The sequence below is a fragment of the Schistocerca gregaria genome, chromosome 4 (genome assembly GCF_023897955.1).
Source record: "Schistocerca gregaria isolate iqSchGreg1 chromosome 4, iqSchGreg1.2, whole genome shotgun sequence".
Classification (NCBI taxonomy): Eukaryota; Metazoa; Arthropoda; class Insecta; order Orthoptera; family Acrididae; genus Schistocerca; species Schistocerca gregaria.
The window spans coordinates 403,379,741-403,401,987 of record NC_064923.1 but is presented as its reverse complement, the minus strand read 5'-3'; the positions used below and the strand labels follow the sequence as shown (position 1 = coordinate 403,401,987).

At 37.9% G+C, this 22,247-nt stretch overlaps 1 protein-coding gene across 2 annotated transcripts in view; it reads right to left on the bottom strand.

The window, feature by feature from the left end:
• The window catches only part of LOC126267507 (mucin-12-like), a 278,640-nt gene that overhangs the window by 139,391 nt on the left and 117,002 nt on the right, over positions 1-22,247 (bottom strand). For both annotated transcript variants that reach the window (XM_049972804.1, XM_049972806.1), the window contains exon 8: positions 5,870-6,088. In XM_049972804.1, the coding sequence (XP_049828761.1) occupies positions 5,870-6,088 (219 nt within the window). The remainder of the gene's footprint in view (positions 1-5,869; positions 6,089-22,247) is intronic.

Here is a 22,247-nt window from a genome sequence, read left to right as displayed (position 1 = left end):
TCCAGTGCATGATTATATATGGGAATTTATTATTAATGATCTACAAAATTTTGTTAAGTCCTCATATTGGGCTTTAAAAACTATCCTTTTATGTCTAGATGTAATGCCATTCATTACAGAATGTTTTTAATCAATTAAAAAAAAATTATGTGAAGGGGTCAAAAAATCTGCTGGAAACTTGCACAAGCCCACTGTCAGAAGGTACGCAATATACAATAGAAACATGCCTCCTACTTAATGTTGGATTATCATATTTTCCACCACAAATTCTCTCAATATTCATGATATTAACATTCTAATGCCCAGAGGGGTCAAAATGACCCTTTTTGCAGAATGATTCAAGCAACATTTACTTTCGTAACATTTATTTATTTGGCATGTACTTTCATTACATTAAAAGACACTGCATTTCACCTAATCGATCCTCACTTTTTTCCAGTTTCACCTTTAACGTCCAGAGGGGTCATATTGAGCCTTTTAGAAAAAATGCTATAATTTTGTTTATAGTTATGCCATACATTTGTCTCCTGCATTTTCAAGCATCAGCTACTTTACTCTGTAGTGCAATAATTTACTTTTGTTCATATTATTGCCATATGAAATGACAACAATGGACTCTGTTCACCATTGTCCATCATTCCTTTGTAAGACTCAGTCTTTCAAAGGTATCTGTGAGCTGAAGATTGAAATGAATCCAAAAGAGGATTTACGATATGAAGAGATTTTTGCAGAGTTACAAAAAGTTATGAAGTGTGATTCAGATGGTGGCAAACTTTTTTCTGACGATTTAGAGGAAGAGTTTTTACTTTAGTCATTGAGAGAAGATGAATCACCTAATACTAATGATTGACTCTTCAGATACAGATAATGGAAGTTTACGTTCTAGTAAGTATATTATTATTATTGCTGCTATTTATAATAATCATATTTTAATTTACATACGATTTTACTGTACTTACTTTAGATTTTATGGTGGCTTTCTTAGATTTGTTCTATTATTTGTGCTCTCTAGATCGAGAAGAATCATGTAACAGAAGAGGAGAAAATCCTGTTCCTCGGAGTGTAGAACAAGTGACTGCTTCTTCGTCTGATGAAAGACATAAAGAAGTTGTTCCTGGTGGAACAGTCTGGATAGAAGCACTGCCTAATTCACAAGGTGGGTGTCTTCCTAATCACAATATTTTGAGAGACTCTCCTGGACCTACACCACATGCAAAAAGAAATGTAAGTGATGAATTTGTCTCAAGTGCTTGGCACTTGTTCATAGGCAACTGTATAATCAAACATATCTTGTAATGCACTATAACAGAGGCAAACAGAGTACTAAGAAATGACAGCTGGTCAATGACCGTGGAAGAACTAGAAGCATTTACTGCAGTTATTTATGCTCATGGTGTGAGTGATTGCTGAAGTACAGACCTTCACAGCTTATGGTCAGTTTCCTGAGACCTACAACCATGAGTAGAAATAGACTCTGTGAGAGTATGAGATTCTGGAGGTTAGCCGGGAAGTCTACACACTCTGTACGATTACAGAATGATAAGTTTGCATTGGTTTCTCCTGCCTAGAACAAATTCATAGAAAACTGTACAATGTGTTACAAACCTGGAAGTGACATAACAATACACAAGCAGCTCTTCCCAAATAAAACTAGGTGCCCGTTCACACAATTCATGGCTTCAAAGCCTGACAAGTATGGGCAAAAATACTGGTTAGCTGTAGATATTGAAAGCAATTATGTACTCAATGGTCTCCCTTATCTTGGTAAGGATACTGCACGATCCGAAGATGAAGGGGTTTCAGATTATGTAGTGATGCATGTTATAGAACCATTTCTGGGCAAAGGCAGAAATGTCACTTACAGACAATTACTTCACTTCACTCAAACTAGCTAAAAAATCGAAAGAAAAATCAACATCCATTGCAGGAACTGTAAATATAGCAAGAAGAAAAATACCACAGGCTCTGAAGTCCTTGAAGAATCCTCTATATTTACTCCACAAAATAGGTAAGACATGATGATATTTCCTTGACAGTCTATAAAGGGAAGAAAGCAAAAAATGTGCTAGTAACGTCTTCCCTTCATCCTAGTGTTATCATAAATACAAATGAGAAAAAAAACTCCACAAACTGTACATTACTACAACAACAAAAATTGGAGCTGTCGTAGAAGATAAAATGATGAGGCAGTATTCAATCAAGGCTTCCTCAAGAAGATGGCCAGTGCAATCCTACAATATCCTTGACCTAGCAGGAATTAATGCATGTGTAGTATTTAGGTATGTCAAAGGGAAGAAGATCAAAAGAAGACACTTTATTCAGCAGCTTGCAGATGAACTATGCTCTGAGTATGTGAAGAATCACTTTCCCCTATGGCCACAGACAAGAATGAAAATAAAGATGAAATGCCACAGAAGTGCCGTAAATGTTAAGTTCTCAAAATTCTGCAAATGTAATGAAACTATTTTCAAGTGCAGTGTTTGTAAGAAGATGGTTTGTAGAAAATGTACAAAGGAAACTGCATACAAATGTGTAAAACAATGAAGTAGGTGAAATTTCTGTACACATGAAAAGTTCAATTTTATGAATTTAGAACACAGAAAAGCCTGTCACTTGCTTACACTTGTTTGGGTGTTACTAGGTTCACTGAAATTTGTTTATATGTCAACAAATAATATAATTTGTGTCTGTTCTTTTTATTCACAACTCTGTATCTGAAAAGGCTATAAATCTTGTAAACATTAAAATATACTAAATGCTTAATATTTCGAAATAATAATTCAGAAAACTTTTTTTAAATGGTAGGGGCCAAATGACCCCTCTGGGCATTCACGGGGACAGGCAAAGTCTGGGCATCTGAGTGTTACTGAGACCCATCAAATATATTCCTTATACATCAGCTGTCCATTTCCAAACTCCTGTATGAAGTTTTCTTATAGCCTCTTCAGTGAATTTACAGCACTTATAATGGCACTTTTAAACATTGCCTCGGAAAGAATTTTGTGTGTAAGCAATTTTGGTTAAACACACACAAAAACTTAAAGTAAGAGTAAGGAGTCAGTAATTTCATGTTACCACTCTAAATGGGAGGGGTTTTGGTAGCATACTGATTTACAAACACAGACATTTATCACAACAAACACTACTACTTGTTACCACCACAAGTAGACACACTGTTGTTGAGACAATGTACAAGGAGACACTACCTTGTCCACACCAACAGCTCGGCACATAACTTACACTATCTAATGACTATGGTTTCATCTTAAGTTTGTTATATTTAGACATACTACCTTCTCTGTGCCACTGGCATGCTCATATACTACCTTTTCAATACAAAACTCAAAATCGAAATTTTTGGCAGTTACGACCTTTCCCACGACAGTGCCTCAATTTTACTTAAGTACCAGGACTAGGTTTTTTCTGAAGTTATACTGAAGCAAAAAGATGTTCCTCTCAACTGTTGAATTATGGTTGGGAGAAGCAACAAATGATTTGTTCGAGTTCTTCCACGTCAAATCAACACAGGGTCTAAACCTCACCATCTTAGGTTTTCTTGAACTTTGGCAGAGGTGTCCTGTTGGTATAAAATTGGAGAAATATACTGATATACGTCAACTCGTTTCTGAATTACAGAGTTGTAAAGTTATCACAAATGGGCCCAAAAATGGAACAGCAACTTTTAGAATTGTTGCAGAAGCTTTCCTAACTGAGCTACAGGGTTGGGATGAATACCATTTTATAGCATTTTTCACGCCGAAGTAAAAATGACTTTTCTTCATCTAGCTGGGCCATCTACATCCCTCTCATATCCAAGAAATGCTGATATTCTGTGGATATCAGTAATGGATGTTTTGGTGAAAATAAATCCCGTGATTCCTACTGGAAGAAATTACTCTTTACATGAATCTGATGTGTACCAAACGAATGAAGCCTTTACAAATTTAAATTAATAAAATTAGTTAATAGTTAGTTTTACTGTAAACTATTTACTCGAATCTTTATTGCAACAGTGTTCATGTTTATTTTCATTAACATGTTAATATTAGTACTGTTGTAATAATTAGCATGAGTACACAATCAAATTATTGGAAATATAGCTTGTCATATTTTCTTTTTTTGCACTACTGAAGAAAATATCATCCCAAATTTATATTTTGGCCTGGGATTTGTAACAATACTAGCTCATCATGGAATAAATTTGGAAATTTTAAAATTGTACTTCTTGAAAAAAAAAATATTAATTTACAATTTTGTTTTGAAAAGAATTTTCTTATGTTAACCTATATATTATTGCCTGCCATAGGAAGGGGCATGAAAAATGATGTAAAATAGTACCCATTCCAGGTCTGGAACTCAATTAAGAAAACTTTTACAGCAATTCTAAAAACTGCCATTCCCTCTTTTTGGGCCCATTTATGATAACTTTACATCTCTGTAATTCAGAAATGAGTTGACGTATTTCAGTAAAATTTCATATTTTTCTACGTCTATACCAACTGTAAAAGAAAATCTGGTGTGAGACACTGAGGTAGAATATGGTCTTTTTCTTAGTTGATCTGAAATGGAATGACCCGCTTTAAAATACAGCTTGCGCAACTTAAGACAAGGTTTATTAAGTATCCGAAACCTTTGGAGTAACTAAAGTTATCCAGCACATTAAATATAGCCTTAACTGAAATTAAGTTGTTGCACATGTGCCACTATCCTGGTAAAGTTAGACACTGAAAAAAGATATATGACATCTAAATGTACTTAGGTTATGATACAAATAATGTTACTGCCCTGATCCTGTAAAACTGAGTGAAGACAAAATCAGCAAAGAATAAAAGGAACAATTCAAGGCAACTCAGCTAATTTAATTCAAATCTGACACATTTCAAATAAGCTGTATTATCTGACCATATCCAATTCATAATGAAAACAATGTCCAACAACGTTCAAAAAATAAGATCATGATCTGAATGAAACCGTCAGCATGAAATCCAGTACACTAGAAAAAGGTAGCAATCTGACACATTCATACGTGCTGTCCTCCACAGTACCACCACCTTTTATCCTTCCACATCATATTGTACCCTTTACTCTCCACGATTTGAGAAGTATTTCCCTTCTCCCTGAAAGTCTGTTTTTCCATAAAATGGTTGATATAAATCATGCCACAGTAAGAGCTGTCAGCTGAATGCGGACCCATTTATCTATCCTTCACACAATCAAATTTCAAGTTTTCCTCCCTTAAAGACTTTTCACTCCGATTTGTTGGCTCATATCTAAGCCATTTACAATGAACAAACTAGACTCAAGACAAGAAGCAACACAAGATGGTGGCAACAGTCTCTGCCTGTTGGGACTCTGTTGCACTACAAAAGCAAAAATGTTAAGACGTAAATTATGGTTCTGTCGGAATACAGCAAGAAAACATTTTAACAACTTCTATAACAAGCAATAGTGATTAATCTTTTGTTGCTTCTGTCTTCACACTTAACTGACATGTTATCTGCACTCCTCTATTCCATTTCCCTTTTATTTTAGTCTCACTACGCATTTTCATTTTCTCATACTAGCTGGGATTGTTTAATGTAAAACGCTTTCCATGTTCTGTCATATTATCACTAGCTATCATCATTGTACACTTTGTCCCCTGGTTAACATTGATTGGAATGAGAACTAAGCATCGTGAAAATAAATCCACATTACCTTAGATTGGCTTTAATCACAAGATTTTATTTGCAAAAAAGTGCAATGTCATAAAACAGCATAAATTATTTTTGTTTAAACACTGCAGCACAACACCCAAACTGAAAGAAAAAAAATCTCTCTCTCTCTATGAAGAAATGGTGTTATCGGGTTCACATAAACAGTTACTTACACCTGAGAACCACGAAGCTTACGTCGCAGCCCTTGAATAACTATCTGTCCTGTTGCAGAAGAAAGGGAGTTATTTGTCTGGCGACCAATAAATCCCCTTGGTTCAGTCACCAAATCAGTCAAACTACTAGTACTCCCACACTCTGAATTAGTTCGAGAAATTGAGCGCATGAGAGCTCTATTTGCACGTTCTTCTTTCGCTGTGATGCCCTGAAGCAATCTGCAAGAGATAAAAACCGTCTTTAACACATGTGTTCTTAATACACCTAGGTTTCTTCTATTTGATGACACAATTTTAATCACTGCAAGGGTAACATTCTTTTTGACTACCTAGGGTGCTCATATATTAAGGGTAAAACTTTTTCAACTAATTCAACAACCCTATGCTTTGATATACAGCAGATACAAATTCTTACAAAACTATCACTCAATGAGGCATATTATTCAAGTCGCACAAAGTATCACACTTTCTGCGTTACAGACATGGATAATAAAAATCCACATTTCTATGTCTGGACAGAAGATCAAGCTGACAATGTACTTTTAGTTATTTCAGGTCTCTGGGATAATCTGGAAAAGTTTGAATTTCCTATTGTGAATCCTAGCTTGAGGTTTTTTATAGAGGGCTGTGGAGGACAAGATAAGAAATTCTATGTGGTACACACTTTGACATTCTTTCTGCTTAAAAAAGCTCCTCAGCAGCTTAAGAATATAATGCTGTTTTTCCAGTAAGAAGCCACTCATTTATTCCTGCTGACAGAGTCTTTGAAGTTTTGGAAAAACATCTGCAAAAGAAATCTGAGGTACCTAAACACAAAAATTACCACAGTGTTTATAAATTTGTTGGTTCGATCCACATTTTAGATGAGGAAGGGAGTGTGAGACACTCCAAACCACTCAGAGAACATTTTAAAAACATGGACGGTGTCAGAGGCATGAAAAAAATATGTTATGGAAGTCAATCAAACATGAAAATGTCACAGTCAAAATAAAAATGGAGAAAATGTATCACTGCAATGTTCCATTCACATTCTTCAGCCCTATATATATATGTCTGCTTGTGTGTGTGTGTGTGTGTGTGTGTGTGTGTGTGTGTGTGTGTGGGCGCGCGCGCGCGAGTATATACCTATCCTTTTTTCCCATGTGGAAGTTTCTTTCTATTTTATTTCACTCCTGGAAATGGAAAAAAGAACACATTGACACCGGTGTGGCAGACTCACCATACTTGCTCCGGACACTGCGACAAGGCTGTACAAGCAATGATAACACGCACGGCACAGCGGACATACCAGGAACCGCTGTGTTGGCCGTCGAATGACGCTAGCTGCGCAGCATTTCTGCACCGCTGCCGTCAGTGTCAGCCAGTTTGCCGTGGCATACGGAGCTCCATCGCGGTCTTTAGCACTGGTAGCATGCCGCGACAGTGTGGACGTGAACCGTATGTGCAGTTGACAGACTTTGAGCGAGGGCGTATAGTGGGCATGCGGGAGGCGACTCTCATCGCTGAAGACGACACGTCTCCATTCGTCCCTCCATTCATGCCTCTCGCGACACCACTGGTGGCGGGCTACATGATGTTGGGGCGTGAGCGGAAGACGGTGTGCAGGACCGTAGCCCAGCTTCGCGGAGACAGTTGCGAATGGTCCTCGCCAATACCCCAGGAACAACAGTGTCCCTAATTTGCTGGGAAGTGGCCGTGCGGTCCCCTACGGCACTGCGTAGGATCCTACGGTCTTGGCGCGCATCCGTGCGTCGCTGCGGTCCGGTCCCAGGTCGACGGGAACGTGCACCTTCCGCCGACCACTGGCGACAACATCGATGTACTGTGGAAACCTCACACCCCACGTGTTGAGCAATTCGGCGGTACGTCCACCCGGCCTCCCGCATGCCCACTATACGCCCTCGCTCAAAGTCTGTCAACTGCACATACGGTTCACGTCCACACTGTCGCGGCATGCTACCAGTGTTAAAGACTGCGATGGAGCTCTGTATGCCACGGCAAACTGGCTGACACTGACGGCGGCGGTGCACAAATGCTGCGCAGCTAGCGGCATTCGACGGCCAACACCGCGGTTCCTGGTGTGTCCGCTGTGCTGTGCGTGTGATCATTGCTTGTACAGCCCTCTCGCAGTGTCCGGAGCAAGTATGGTGGGTCTGCCACACTGGTGTCAATGTGTTCTTTTTTCCATTTCCAGGAGTGTATATTAAAAACAAAGATTCCAAGACTTAGCAAGTGGGGAAGCGCCGGTAGATGGGCACAATGAGTAAACACAAACACACACAAATTCTGTGTGTGTGTTTGTGTGTTTTATTCATTGTGCCTATCTACCGGCGCTTTCCCGCTTGGAAAGTCTTGGAATCTTTGTTTTCAATATATTTTCCCATGTGGAAGTTTCTTTCTTTCTATACCAAGCGGGAAAGCGCCGGCAGACAGGCACAATGAACAAAACACAACACACACACACACACACACACACACACAAAATTACTAGCTTTCGCAACCGATGGTTGCTTCTTCAGGAAGGAAAGGGAAAGACTAAAGGATGTGGGTTTTAAGGGAGAGGGTAAGGAGTCATTCCAATCCCGGGAGCGGAAAGACTTCCATTAGGGAGAAAAAAAAAAGGACAGGTGTACACTCGCACACACTTACTCCATTAAAACACCATCGAGGTAGTTCCTATTGTAAGTGGCAGTCAGGAAGAAGTTTGTATGTCAGCTTGTTGTTGTTTTGAAGGAGGAGCACTGTTCCAGATTTGAAAGGAAATCAACAGGATGGTCACTCTGATAATACTATAAATCGAAATTTTTACCAGAAACACACTGTGAATTCAATATAAAATGATTAATGAGAATGTATTTATTGTGTAATAAATTGATTTTTCTAGTCAGCTGGCATCAAAAGGATGTTATGAACATGCTATACATTACAATCTCTTTTTTTTTAAATAAAAATATTTTAAAAAACTTTAATTTTGTATTAACAGATAACATTATTATTTGCTTAGTTAAACATTTACCTCATTAATTGTTTATTTCTATATTTTACAAAGTATTGGATCAAAGCATAGAAGTCCAACAAATTTTCCATAAATTTGAAGAACACAATTGCAAATTGTTTTCAGTTTATGATGTTGCTAGACGTACATCCCAACTTCACATTTTAAAATTTGTGACAAATGTTCCAGGTTAGGAGTAATCAGGTTTTTTTTCTTCTCCTGTAAAATTTGGTCTTCTGGAAATAATACAATATGGAACTATGCTCCTCATATATAACTATCTTCAGTTCGACATAAGCCACTCCCCATCCAATCTTGCTGAGACACTAATGACTATCAGTACCCTGACACATTAAACAATGTGAACTCCAGGTTGGAATACCAACAGTATTAGGAAAAGGTTCGATTGGTACTCACCCAAAAATGACTTGCTGAGTTTCGGACAGGGGAAAAAAAAAACACACGCTCTTCTTTATTATAGCTTTCAGCAAAAGCCCTCTTCAGCAAAGAAACACACACACATTCACAAGCAAGCACAATTCATGCACACATGACTACTATCACCAGCAGCTCGAACCAGAATGTGACTGGTGCATGAATAGCAATCTGGATGGGGCACGGAAGTGGGAGGAATAGCAGGGTATGGGTGGGGGGAGGTAATATCACTGCTAAAATGTGCAGGGACTAGAAGGCTGCTGGGTGAGACAGTCAGATGGAAGTTTTCGCTCCCTCTGTCCTCACATCCCCCTCACCCTCAATCTGTGCTGCCCTCTGGCAATGCACACATCACCCTTTCCCCTTCCCTGCTCCTCCCTTTACCTCTCCCTCCCCCTCCACCCCACCTTCTGAAGCTGCATCTAGCAGTCTCACCAAGACGCCATCTAGACCGTGCATGCATTGCCAGACAATGTTCTTCTCCTCCCCCCCCCCCCCCCCCCCCCTACAACTGGTAGTTTTATATTACCTTCAAGTCCCTCACATATAGTGTCGGACCAAAATGAAAGTAGATTCATGGTCAGTTCTTTATAAGGAAACTGAGCACAACAGGGTATGCTGATGGTAGGTGATCTCAAATCTTTTACTGATTTCCAAAGAGAATTAAAAGCTAAACACTAGAGAGAAGGAGCACAAAAGAAACTCTATAATAACAACAGAGATTTTGTTGAATTTCAACTAAATAAAGCCAAATATCTCAATGATATGATTCATGAGAAGCACCTGTCTGAAGTTATCAACAACAACCTACTGTGGAGAGTACGAGATAAATTATCCGGAAAAGGCTAGGGAAAGGTTAGTAATCTTTTAGAATATTTGGAAAAGTTCGATATGACAAAAAGGGAGTCGGAATGATGGAACAATAACTGGACAGTAGACAGGGACAGCAGAGAAGTTCAAATTAATAGTCAATTTATATGACAAAGAGAAGAGAAACAAATATAAAATACAACATAAGAATAAACAGAAATGCAGGTGGAGAGATGCTAATCAAAGTACTGCTGACAGAGATCTGGACACTCAAGAATTTCATAACAACACACAAAGAGACAACTCATAAGCTTCGGAAGATAGGCTTGATTTTCTGAAGCTGTTGCGATGGAACCAATATCATTCAAATCCAATATGGTAAAGGTAAGGCGATGATGAATAATTTATTATATGAGAATCAATGTATACCTAAAAATTACATCTGCATAAAGCTATGTGGTATGGTAGGTAAGTTATCAGTAGATATAATTGTGGATTGAGGCAGTGGAATCTGTGTTGTGACCTATAATGTAATGCATTTTGTCTGACACTGCCAATCACCAGAGTGAAGTTGACGGGAATTACAGTAAATTGGCACAGGCACAAATTCATTTCTCTATTGGCACATACAAGTTTAGTTGCCTGATGCCCCTTGTACCTCATTTAAACATCTCTATCCTTCTTGTAACTGCCTGGCTATTAAATTCTAAAGTTATTTTAGACTTTTGTACAGGATATGTAGCTTTTCCATATGGTTACAATCAAAACTAGTATCATTACCATTCGATTCCATGGCAAATAATCACAAGCATGTAACACTCGCAATAGTAGCTGTGCTACAATGAAAGGAGGTACATATGAGCCCTACATATAGGGAAAAAATATCAGTGGAAGATACAGCAACTAATATGATAAATCATAATGACTTAATGCAAAGGAGAAAGTAGACATTATTCAACTGCTTACCAGTCATTGAGAGATATTTCCACTGAAACCACAAATGACTAAAGATTTCACATGCACACTACAGATAAAACCTCACGATCCTTTCTATGCGAGACCATACGAGATACCAGTAGCAGTAAAGGACATTACATGTCATGGAAGTAATAAAATTGGGATGTAATAGAAATATCTAACAGCTTTTATAATAACCAACTGGTTATCATTAAGAAACCAGATGGAACAGTCAGGCTAGTGCTTGATGCAAGAACACTAAATAAGATAACAGAACCACAAAGAGACAGATCACCCATAATAGATGAAATGTTGACAAAATTTTCAGGGGTAAAGTGCATTAGTAGTATTGATTTAACATCTGGATATCTGCAAATTAAACTACATGAGATGTCTAGTGAATATACAGCATTTCTATCCGATGGTAGAGCTTATCAAATCAAGTTTATACCATTTAGATTGAACATCTGTGTCAGTGTCCTTAAGAGCTCTTGATAAGGAAATTGGAGATGATCTGAAAGACAAGATCTTGATATACATAGTTGATATATCAATAATACTGTAAACCTGATCACGTATATATACTTGATGAACTAATACCTCGATTACCACATTTACCCAAGTGTAAGACTACCCTGAATATACGGTGACGCCATTTATTTATTTATTTTTTAAAGGGCTCCTCCAGAAAAATTAATTTTTTTAAACATTTTCTGACTAATCAAAATTACATACTTTTCTTGGTGTAAGGTATCTGCCTACAAAGTTAACATTGGGACTATTCTAAATTTATGCCGTTTATTGTCTACAACATGATAATACAACCAAAAATAAAATACACAAAAAGAAAGTGTTTACATTAATTTTTATTTGCAATGCATTTTATCTTTACTTAGCGTACTTTTTTATCATCATCATCATCGTCATCGTCGCCATCCTAAATAAACAGCTCTGAAACTTATATCTTCATTGTCGCAAATATTTGGCTGTTCACTTCTATACTGATGTGACAGTGTTAATGTACAATGTCTTTTGCTTCCAAACATGTCATACGCGCACTGCTTTCTCACTTGCCGTGTAGAACCAGCAGCTGACACATGCCCTATCATTCCAATCATATGTCATAGCGAGTGTCGATAACATTGCCGCATGAAACACATCATTGGCCTCAATCTAGACTTTTAGCATCTCCTATGGAAGTGCATGCTATTGTTGAGTACTTGTCTAATTTTAAAGTCAACTGGATTCTGATAATAAATGGATTCAGGCAAACTGTGTTTAGACATGGAAGATGTTCATAAAAAGCTGAGGTATGTAGTATAGATCCTCACTGTTGGCAGTGTGACAAAATTTGCTATCTGCTCTCCATTCCCCTTCCCGCACTCATTAGTGTTCTCAGCTTATCTGATGTCACTGTTCACTCACCAAGCCTTCCATAGTGCTGTGCTTGAGTAACAGCGAAACATGGCGGCAATATCCTCTAGGGTGCAGGTCAATGTAACAACAGCAACTAATAAATAAATAAAACTTCAAAATCAAGATTAAGTCCAAATCTTTAACTTTTGCTCATCCTGCAACTACTGTTGGTGCTACCTTGCAACCTCCAAACCGAGTCTTTCTGCTGTAATGTATTCTTGTGATAACAACTGCAGTCAGTTTAATGTGATTGATCAGCTGAATGTCACCATCTTGTTCTAAAGTTCATCAGAAGCTGGTACCGTTTTTCTCCGGTATTCCTGTACGTGAACAGCAACCAATTTTCCCATTTTCAACCCACTTGGTAAGTCATTAGTTTCTCATAACCAAATAAAAGTTGACTTGCACTCAGCATCAAGAAATGGTTTCTGAAGGACAAGATTTTCGCTTTTGAATGTTACCTTCACATAAAAAGCAGCATAAATGTGTATGTAGGATATCCCTCGATGAGAACTTTTACTGCAAAACCTGTTCTAATACAACAAAAGTATGTGAGTAAATAGAATTTAATGCTATCACCTCCTGTGTTTCACAAAGTAGTCAATTTGTTAGGCAAAGCATAGTATAGTTGAAGTGGCTGGATCAAAGTTTCTCGCCTACCTGTGTGCACTTAACATTTGAGCAATATCAGTATTGTGTCGAGTACTTTTGCATACTGGGAATTCTTGAGCCTATTTGAATGAAAATATTGTTTGTTAAACCCTACCCTTCAGAATCCTTCAAAACAAATATGTACAAAATCACAATAGCCAAACCATATGTAAATGTAGGATGGTCCCTATATTAGTCTATTTAACAATGTAGAAACACTGACCTAACCACCATTATTTTGATTTGTGTAAATAAGAGCACCCTTTATTTGTCAAATAATGAATTTGGGGGGAAAAACTCATCTTATAATCAGGTAAATACGCTATATCCGCAGCGAATTACCTTGAAATTATCTAAATCTCAATTCGGTAGGACTTAAGTTAAATTTTTAGGATTTGTGATCAATAGGGAAGGAATAAGACTAGACACATTACGATGGACGTGATTGGGAAATGTCCGTAACTTCCAAACCAAAAACAATTGTGAGTATATTTAGGGACAGCAGGATTTTACAGAAAGTTTTTGAACAAATAAGTCCTAAATGCACGGCATATGGCTAAGTTAATGAAACAATATTCAGTGTGGCAATGGGCACAGAATGTACAGTCGAGTTCTTAGCTATCAGGGACAGTTCAGTGTCAGCACCATCACTGTTGCTTCCTGATTTCAGACAACCGTTTCACCTCACAACAGATACCTTAGATTACTGTCTAGGTGCCCAGCTGTACCAACAAAGACAGTTGGGTGTTATAGTTGAACACAAACTATTGCATTTGCAAGACATATGCTCACACATACTGAAAGAAATTATGGTATAACCGAAAACAGACATTAGCAGTAGTACAAGTGATCAAAAAGTTTAAATACCTATTAGCAGGATGAGAGACCATTGTCTGTAGTGACCACACCATCATTAACAGTATTCTAAAAAAGTAGGTTTGCTACACAGTAGGATCACTAGTCAGTATTGTTCTCATAAGAATTCAATTTTTCTGTAAGTTATGCCAAAGGCAACGAAAATGTAGTACTGGATGCACTGTCCTGGCTTCCAATAGGTTTATGGCCACAAAAAGACTGCAAAGAACTTGGCACTTCCACAATATATTTTTTGAAAACTAGCAATTTAGGTAGGGAAGTTATAAATTTCTGTCATAACTTCCAAACAGAACAGCTCGAAGGTCAAGCACAACTTAGAACATACTCAATGGTTAGAAAATGGGAGTGAAGAGTTAAACACCAGATGGAAGCTTCACACATGGATACTAGTCCACTAGTCACAGTTTGAGTAAGTGGTTGCTATTTATTCCATTCAACCACACTGAATTAATAATATCGCGTATGTATCTAGGGTACAGCCACTTTGGCCCTAAGAGATGTGTCAAGCACGTTAAAAAGTATTATTACTTTTAAAACATGCAGTGACAAGTTAAAAACATTTTATGACAGTCTGAGATTTGTCAGAAAGTGCAAATACAGATGACAAAACTGCGTACCTTACTTCATTGCATAATACTCAATGAGTTATAGGACTTAGTGGAAGTGGACTTCTACAGTCTACTGCCTCGTTGGCCAGGGAGGTATGGTGTTTATTTTTGTCATCCTGGAATGATGGTCGATGTTAGTTAAATTGCATCCACTGAGAAAAGCATGAGACACGGCATCATAGTGAAGCTGACAGATCATTATTTAAAGTTAGTAGAAAGACCAAAACATTTGTTGTTGGATAATGGTATACAATTTATGGCAAGCCAATTTAAGGAGTTCCTAGCATGGGAAAAAAATCAATCATATCCTCATATACTGGTTCCACCCACAGGCTAACACCACCATACATGTAATATAGGAATTAGGACATATTGTGCATGAAAACACACCAAGTGGATTGGGTTCCTGAGTGATTTTGAAAAAATGTTGAACAAACATCCCCATTCAGTTATCCGGGTACACGCATAGAGATTTTAGGCAAGCAAGTTGAAGGTGAACCTTTGTTAAATTATACTGAATCACTGAAGAGAATGCGTGGATTACTGCAGTACCACAGTCAAATATCCAAGATACATTAATTAAAGCAGGTAATGAGAGGAAAAAGATGTGTATAAATTAGGGGACTTGGTAAGCATAATAGAAGTTCAAAGAGTGAAAGACTAAAGGGACCATATGTGATAACACATACACCTCACCCAAAAGCAACTGCGCTAACCAACCTGATTACAAGGAAAGAAAAAGGGATGTTTAACATGCAATATTTAAGACCCTTTGCATTCAGCGAGTGATAAATTCTTGACTATATTATGTTCAAATTTAAAGCAATGTGGGATTTAACAAAATCCCACAATAATTTTTTATGTTAGAGTGTTGTTGTTGTTGTTGTTGTTGTTGTGGTCTTCAGTCCTGAGACTGGTTTGATGGAGCTCCACATGCTACTCTATCTTGTGCAAGATGCTTCATCTCCCAGTAGGTACTGCAGCCTACATCCTTCTGAATCTGTCTAGTGTATTCTTCTCTTGGTCTCCATCTATGATTCTTCCCATCCAATACTAAATTAGTAATCCCTTGATGCCTCAGAACATGTCCTACCAACCAATCCCTTCTTCTAGTCAAGTTGTGTCACAAACCCCTCTTCTCCTCAATTCTATTCAATATCTACTCATTAGTTATGTGATCTACCCATCTAACCTTCAGCATTCTTCTGTAGCACCATATTTCGAAAGCTTCTATACTCTTCTTGTCCAAACTATTTATCCTCCTTGTTTCACTTCCATACATGGCTACACTCCATACAAATACTTTCAGAAACGACTTCCTGACACTGAAATCTATACTCAATGTTAACAAATTTCTCTTCTTCAGAAATGCTTTCCTTGCCATTGCCAGTCTACTTTTTATATCCTCTCTACTTCGACCATCAGCAGTTATTTTGCTCCCCAAATAGCAAAACTCATCTATTTTAAGTGTTTCATTTCCTAATTCCTGCAGCATCACCCGATTTAATTTCACTTCATTCCATTATCCTCGTTTTGCTTTTGTTGGTGTTCATCTTATGCCCTCCTTTCAAGACACTGTCCATTCCGTTCAACTGCTCTTCCAAGTTCTTTGCTGTCTCTGACACAATTACAATGTCATCGGCAAACCTCAAAGTTTTTATTTCTTCTCTATGGATTTTAATACCTACTCTGAATTTTTCTTTTTTTTTCCCTAACTGCTTGCTCAATATACAGATTGAATAACATTGGGGAGAGGCTACAACCCTGTCTTACTCCCTTCCAAACAACTGCTTCCCTTTCATGTCCCTCAACTCTTATAACTGCCATCTGGTTTCTGTACAAATTGTAAATAGTCTTTCGCTCCCTGTATTTTACCCCTGCCACCTTCAGAATTTGAAAGAAAGTATTCCAGTCGACATTGTCAAAAGCTTTTCTAAGTCTACAAATGCTAGAAACGTAGGTTTGCCTTTCCTTAATCTTTCTTCTAAGATAAGCTGTAGCCTCAGTATTGTCTCACGTGTTCCAGTATTTCTACGGAATCCAAACTGATCTTCCCAAAGGTCAGTGTCTACCAGTTTTTCCATTTGTCTGTAAGGAATTCGCGTTAGTATTTTGCACCTGTGACTTATTAAACTGATGATGATGATGATGATGATGATGATGATGATGATGAAGTCCAGTACTCCGAGGAGCGTAGGAGGCGATGTGGGAGACTCGTACCGCTGTACTAGGCAAGGTCCTATCAGAGGTGGTTTGCCATTGCCTTCCTCCACCCGTAATGGTGATGAATAATGATGAAGCTGACACAACACGTCATCTTGAGGCAGGGAAACTCCCTGACCCCACTGGGAATAGTTTGGTAATTTTCACATCTGTCAACACCTGCTTTCTTTGGCATTGGAATTATTATATTCTTCTTGAAGTCTGAGGGTATTTCGGTTGTCTCATACATCTTGCTCACCAGATGGCAGAGTTTTGTCAGGACTGGCTCTCCCAAGGCTGTCAGTAGTTCCAATGGAATGTTGTCTACTCCGGGCGCCTTGTTTCGGCTCAGGTCTTTCAGTGCTCTGTCAAACTCTTTAGCAGTATCATATCTCCCATTTCATCTTCATCTACATCCTCTTCCATTTCCAAAATATTGTCCTCAAGTACATCGGCCTTCTATAGACCCTCTATATACTCCTTCCACCTTTCTGCTTTTTCTTTTTTGCTTAGAACTGAGTTTCCATCTGAGCTCTTGATATTCATACAAGTGGTTCTCTTATCTCCAAAGGTCTCTCTAATTTTCCTGTAGGCAGTATGTATCTTACCACCAGTGAGATAAGCCTCTACATCCTTACATTTGTCATCTAGCCATCCCTGCTTAGCCATTTTGCACTTCCTGTCGATCTCATTTCTGAGACGTTTGTATTCCTTTTTGCCTGCTTCATTTACGGCATTTTTATATTTTCTCCTTTCATCAATTAAATTCAATATTTCTTTTGTTACCCAAGAATTTCTACTAGCCCTCATCTTTTTTCCTACTTGATCCTCTGCTGCCTTCACTACTTCATCCCTCAAAGCTACCCATTGTTCTTCTACCGTATTTCTTTCTCCCACTCCTGTCAATTGTTCCCTTATGCTCTCTCTGAAACTCTGTACAACCTCTGGTTTAGTCAGTTTATCCAGGTCCCATGTCCTTAAATTCCCACCTTTTTGCAGGTTCTTCAGTTTTGATCTACAGTTCACAACCAATAGATTGTGGTCAGAGTCCACATCTGCCCCTGGAAATGTCTTACAATTTAAAACCTGGTTCCTTAATCTCTGTCTTACCATTATATAATCTATCTGATACCTATTAGGATCTCCAGGGTTCTTCCATGTATACAACCTTCTTTCATGGTTCTTAAACCAAGTTTTAGCTATGATTAAGTTATGCTCTGTGCAAAATTCTACCAGGCGGCTTCCTCTTTCATTTCTTACCCCCAATCCATATTCACCTACTACATTTCCTTCTCTCCCTTTTTTCTATTCTCGAATTCCAGTCACCCATGACTATTTAATTTTCATCTCCCTTCACTATCTGAATAATTTCTTTTACCTCATCATACATTTCTTCAATTCCTTCATCATCTGCAGAGCTAGTTGGCATATAAACTTGTACTACTGTAGTAGGCATGGCCTTTGTGTCTATCTTGACCACAATAAGGCATTCACTATGCTGTTTGTAGTAGCTTACCCGCATTCCTATTTTTTATTCATTATTAAACCTACTCCTGCATTACCCCTATTTGATTTTGTATTTACAACCCTGTATTCACCTGAGCAGATGTCTTGTTCCTCCAGCCACCGAACTTCGCCAATTCCCACTATATCTAACTTCAACCTATCCATTTCCCGTTTTAAATTTTCTAACCTACTTGCCCGATTAAGGGATCTGACATTCCATGCTCCGATAGGTAGAACGCCAGTTTCCTTTCTCCAGATAACGACGTCCTCCTGAGTAGTCCCCGCCTGGAGATGCGAATGGGGGACTATTTTACCTACGGAATATTTTACCCAAAAGGACACCATCATCATTTAACCACACAGTAAAGCTGCATGCTCTCGAGAAAAATTACGGCTGTAGTTTCCCTATGCTTTCAGCCGTTCGCAGTACCAGCACAGCAAGGCCGTTTTGGTTAGTGTTACAAGGCAAGATCAGCCAATCACCCAGACTGTTGCCCCTGCAACTACTGAAAAGGCTGCTGCCCCTCTTCCACATGTTTGTCTGGCCTCTCAACAGGTACCCCTCCGTTGTGGTTGCACCTACGATACGGCTATCTGTATGGCTGACACATGCAAGCTTCCCCACCAACGGCAAGGTCTATGGTTCATTGGGGTGGGGGGTTAGAGTGTATGATGTCAATTAAACGCAAGGGAATACTCTACGATAGTCCATATATAAAGCAGTGAAGAGATGAATTATGGAAACTAAACAGTAATCAAATGATGAACTGTAATCTGAGCTCAATGGGATGGAAACTATGAAAGTCACGGTCAATATCTACCTGTGAGGTACCCTGTAAAGGAGAATTAAGTAATATCATTATAGTTACTAACAGAAATTGTTATTACGAGTCCAGTGGGTTTTTCTTTTAAGATATGAAATGTCTAGATTTCTTTTTACCTTTTGCATGAATAATATATATTACTTAAGATTACATTATTTGTTCAGTCCATTTAGATTAAGGATGCACAGTATTAGTATTAAATGGCACACATGAAGGAATGATATCTCCTGGTTGCTACCTGGAAGAGAATGTACTCCTGTATGGCACAGCTCAGACTTCATGGTTGGAACTTTTTTGTTTATAATAATAATAATGGTGATAAATGCAATTAATATAAGGGACCCATCTGATGTGTGATTTAAGTTTTACAGTGTGTGGATATTTACTAGAACAGTGAGACACTATGAAATAACTGTATATTTAAGAACTAGGCTCTTAGTATATGAATAGTTGGAGACTTGACGAGTAATGAGCTTATGGTGTCTACATGAACAGTGGTTTCACAAAAATATAATTTCTCCCAGTAGTAATCAGTGCAAGAAGATGTAGGGGAATAAGCATATGTTATGAATAAGTGAACAGTAATGAAGTAAGTCACAGAACATCTTCAGTTATTATCAGTGCATACGTATGCAGAGACAATCATGCAAGCTTTGGGGCGCTACAGGTAAGGGTGCAAATGCACATTACAGTCTATGGGAATTGGCAATATGCACCCTTACTGCTAAATTGAGATTGTGTGTGTTGGTGTTCACAGAAATGTGTATATAAGGCTATATGGCAGACCACAGAAGACTAGATTTAAGTAAATTTAGTTAATGAAGTGAAGAGACAACTGACGATTTACGCAATCCCATGTCTTTTGTTCTGTAGCAGTCGTACGGATGTAGTGTTACTGCTTTGACAGAATGGAAGTAATACAGCATGAGGCACCACATTTCAAAAGCTCCTGTTCTCTTCTTGTCTGAAATGCTGATTTTCTATGTTTGACGTCTATACAAGGCTACTCTCGAGAAATACCTTCAACGCACTTAAACACTTTGCTCTGTTCATAAAATTTACATAGTATATCCATGATACGTACTGACTGACCATAAATTTCACTGCATTCTTCTATAGCTAGCCAAGAATTGACCGATGGTGGACTTCATATGATTGAAGTGACTTATATTGGCTTTGTACACGATACCTATTTGAAGAGGTGTGTAATAAAATTTTACAAAAAATATAAAGTTCTTACTTGCTCAGTGGTAACAAGAAATACCTGCATATACATATTAGGCATGGAAATTATTTTGATTAATGTTTGGCTCAGTGTCCTTAAATTGCTATAAATGGGAATGGGCAACTTTAAATGACCCTCAGGCCTTATTCACCTACTGGATTAAGCTTCTGGGCTGCCTCATCACATGAAGTGACAGTAGCACTCATAGCACATAAATCAAAACTTACTGTGGAATAATGCACCAATATTAATGTCACCCCCTTTCTCGACACACCAAGCCAACAAATTGTGTTTCAAAACATACATTTGTGAGAGTACATTCATTTTATGTTCACCCCATCTTTAAATGTTTACATGTACCTTGAAATGTCTTCATGGGAAAAGACATGTATATAAAAACAGTTGGTTGCAGCTTATCATTAATCATTATAAATTACCTTTAACTTCAACAGTTGCAGTGTTATATTCCACCTACAATGGATAAGAATTATTCACTAATGTTAACACGAGACATAGTAGGAAAACAAAACATGGCAATGAGCTAGGCAATCCCAGTTGGCAAGCAGTTGGGTGTAACTTTATGATTTGTGGCCACATGCAGGTGATTTGAGTGTTTGAAATTTAGTGTGTTAGTATTCATAAACACTTAGATACCATTTTTTAAATATTTGACCAAAAATCCTTTTGATGCTTGATTACATAGGCATGGATAGTTTCTGTAACATTAACTAAATTAAGCTGTCATTTCTTCATTCATTTAAAAAGCTTCAGATGAACTTAGGATACATCGGCTGTATCATATGGAAGCCAAACTGGAAACGTGTGAAGATCCCATGGTCTGCGTCAAGAGCTGCAAACCAAAGGCTATCTGAAAATGAACCTTCGAATTACGAAGTTTTCGGAAAACACAGTGTGCTCTTCACACCGACAAGAATGAGGCTTCCATGTAAGATATGTCAATCCTAAAACAATTCTTACCAGAGTCAATTTTTTAATGGCACCCGATGCCAGTGAATTATAACTGGGATTAAGAGGGTCACCATTGGTCATAGAAGTAGAAATCTTTCTTTCTGTTGCAGATCAATTTCTATCACTGTGTGATCATCATTTAGGAGTCCAGGGGGCTTTAATACTAGCACTGATGATGGTCACTGGAATGGATTTGCAACAGAAGTAAAGATATCTACTTCAATGACGTAATCTTTCCTACCTTTAAACTGTATGTTCTTGTTGTATGTAAAGTCCTGTATTCTCTCTATATGTTGTCTATGTATGATACTGACCACAAAATAGAGGCCTGCCATTTTGTCATAGTGTAGTGCTGTGGAGATTGTCATTATCTCTGTCAGTAGAAATATACTCAATGAATTACCTAAAATATTATCCTTTTTATTTTTTTGAATACTGTCTTTGTTTCCCAATGCTATTATAATATCTAAGACTCACAAAAGGGGGTTGTTGTGTTTGTGAAAGAGGCCTGGAAACACCAGAAAATTTATTATATAATGGTAAAACAGAAATTGTGGAACCAATTTTAAAATGTAAGATATTTCCAGGGGCAGTGGTGGACTCTGACCACAATTTGTTCATTATGAACTGTAGATTAAAACTTAGAAATTAGATAAAGGTATCAAATTAAGGAGATGAGACCCGAATAAGTTGAAATAACCAGTGGTTGTTAAGAGTTTTAGAGGAAGTATTAGGTGTCAATTGACTGTAACAGGGAAAGGAATGCAGTAGAAGACGAATGGGTAGCTTTGAGAGATGAAATACTGAAGGCAGCAGATGATCAAATAGATAAAAAGACAAGGCCTAGTAGAAAGCCTGGGATTACGCAAGAGATATTGAATTTAATTGATGAAAGGAGAAAACA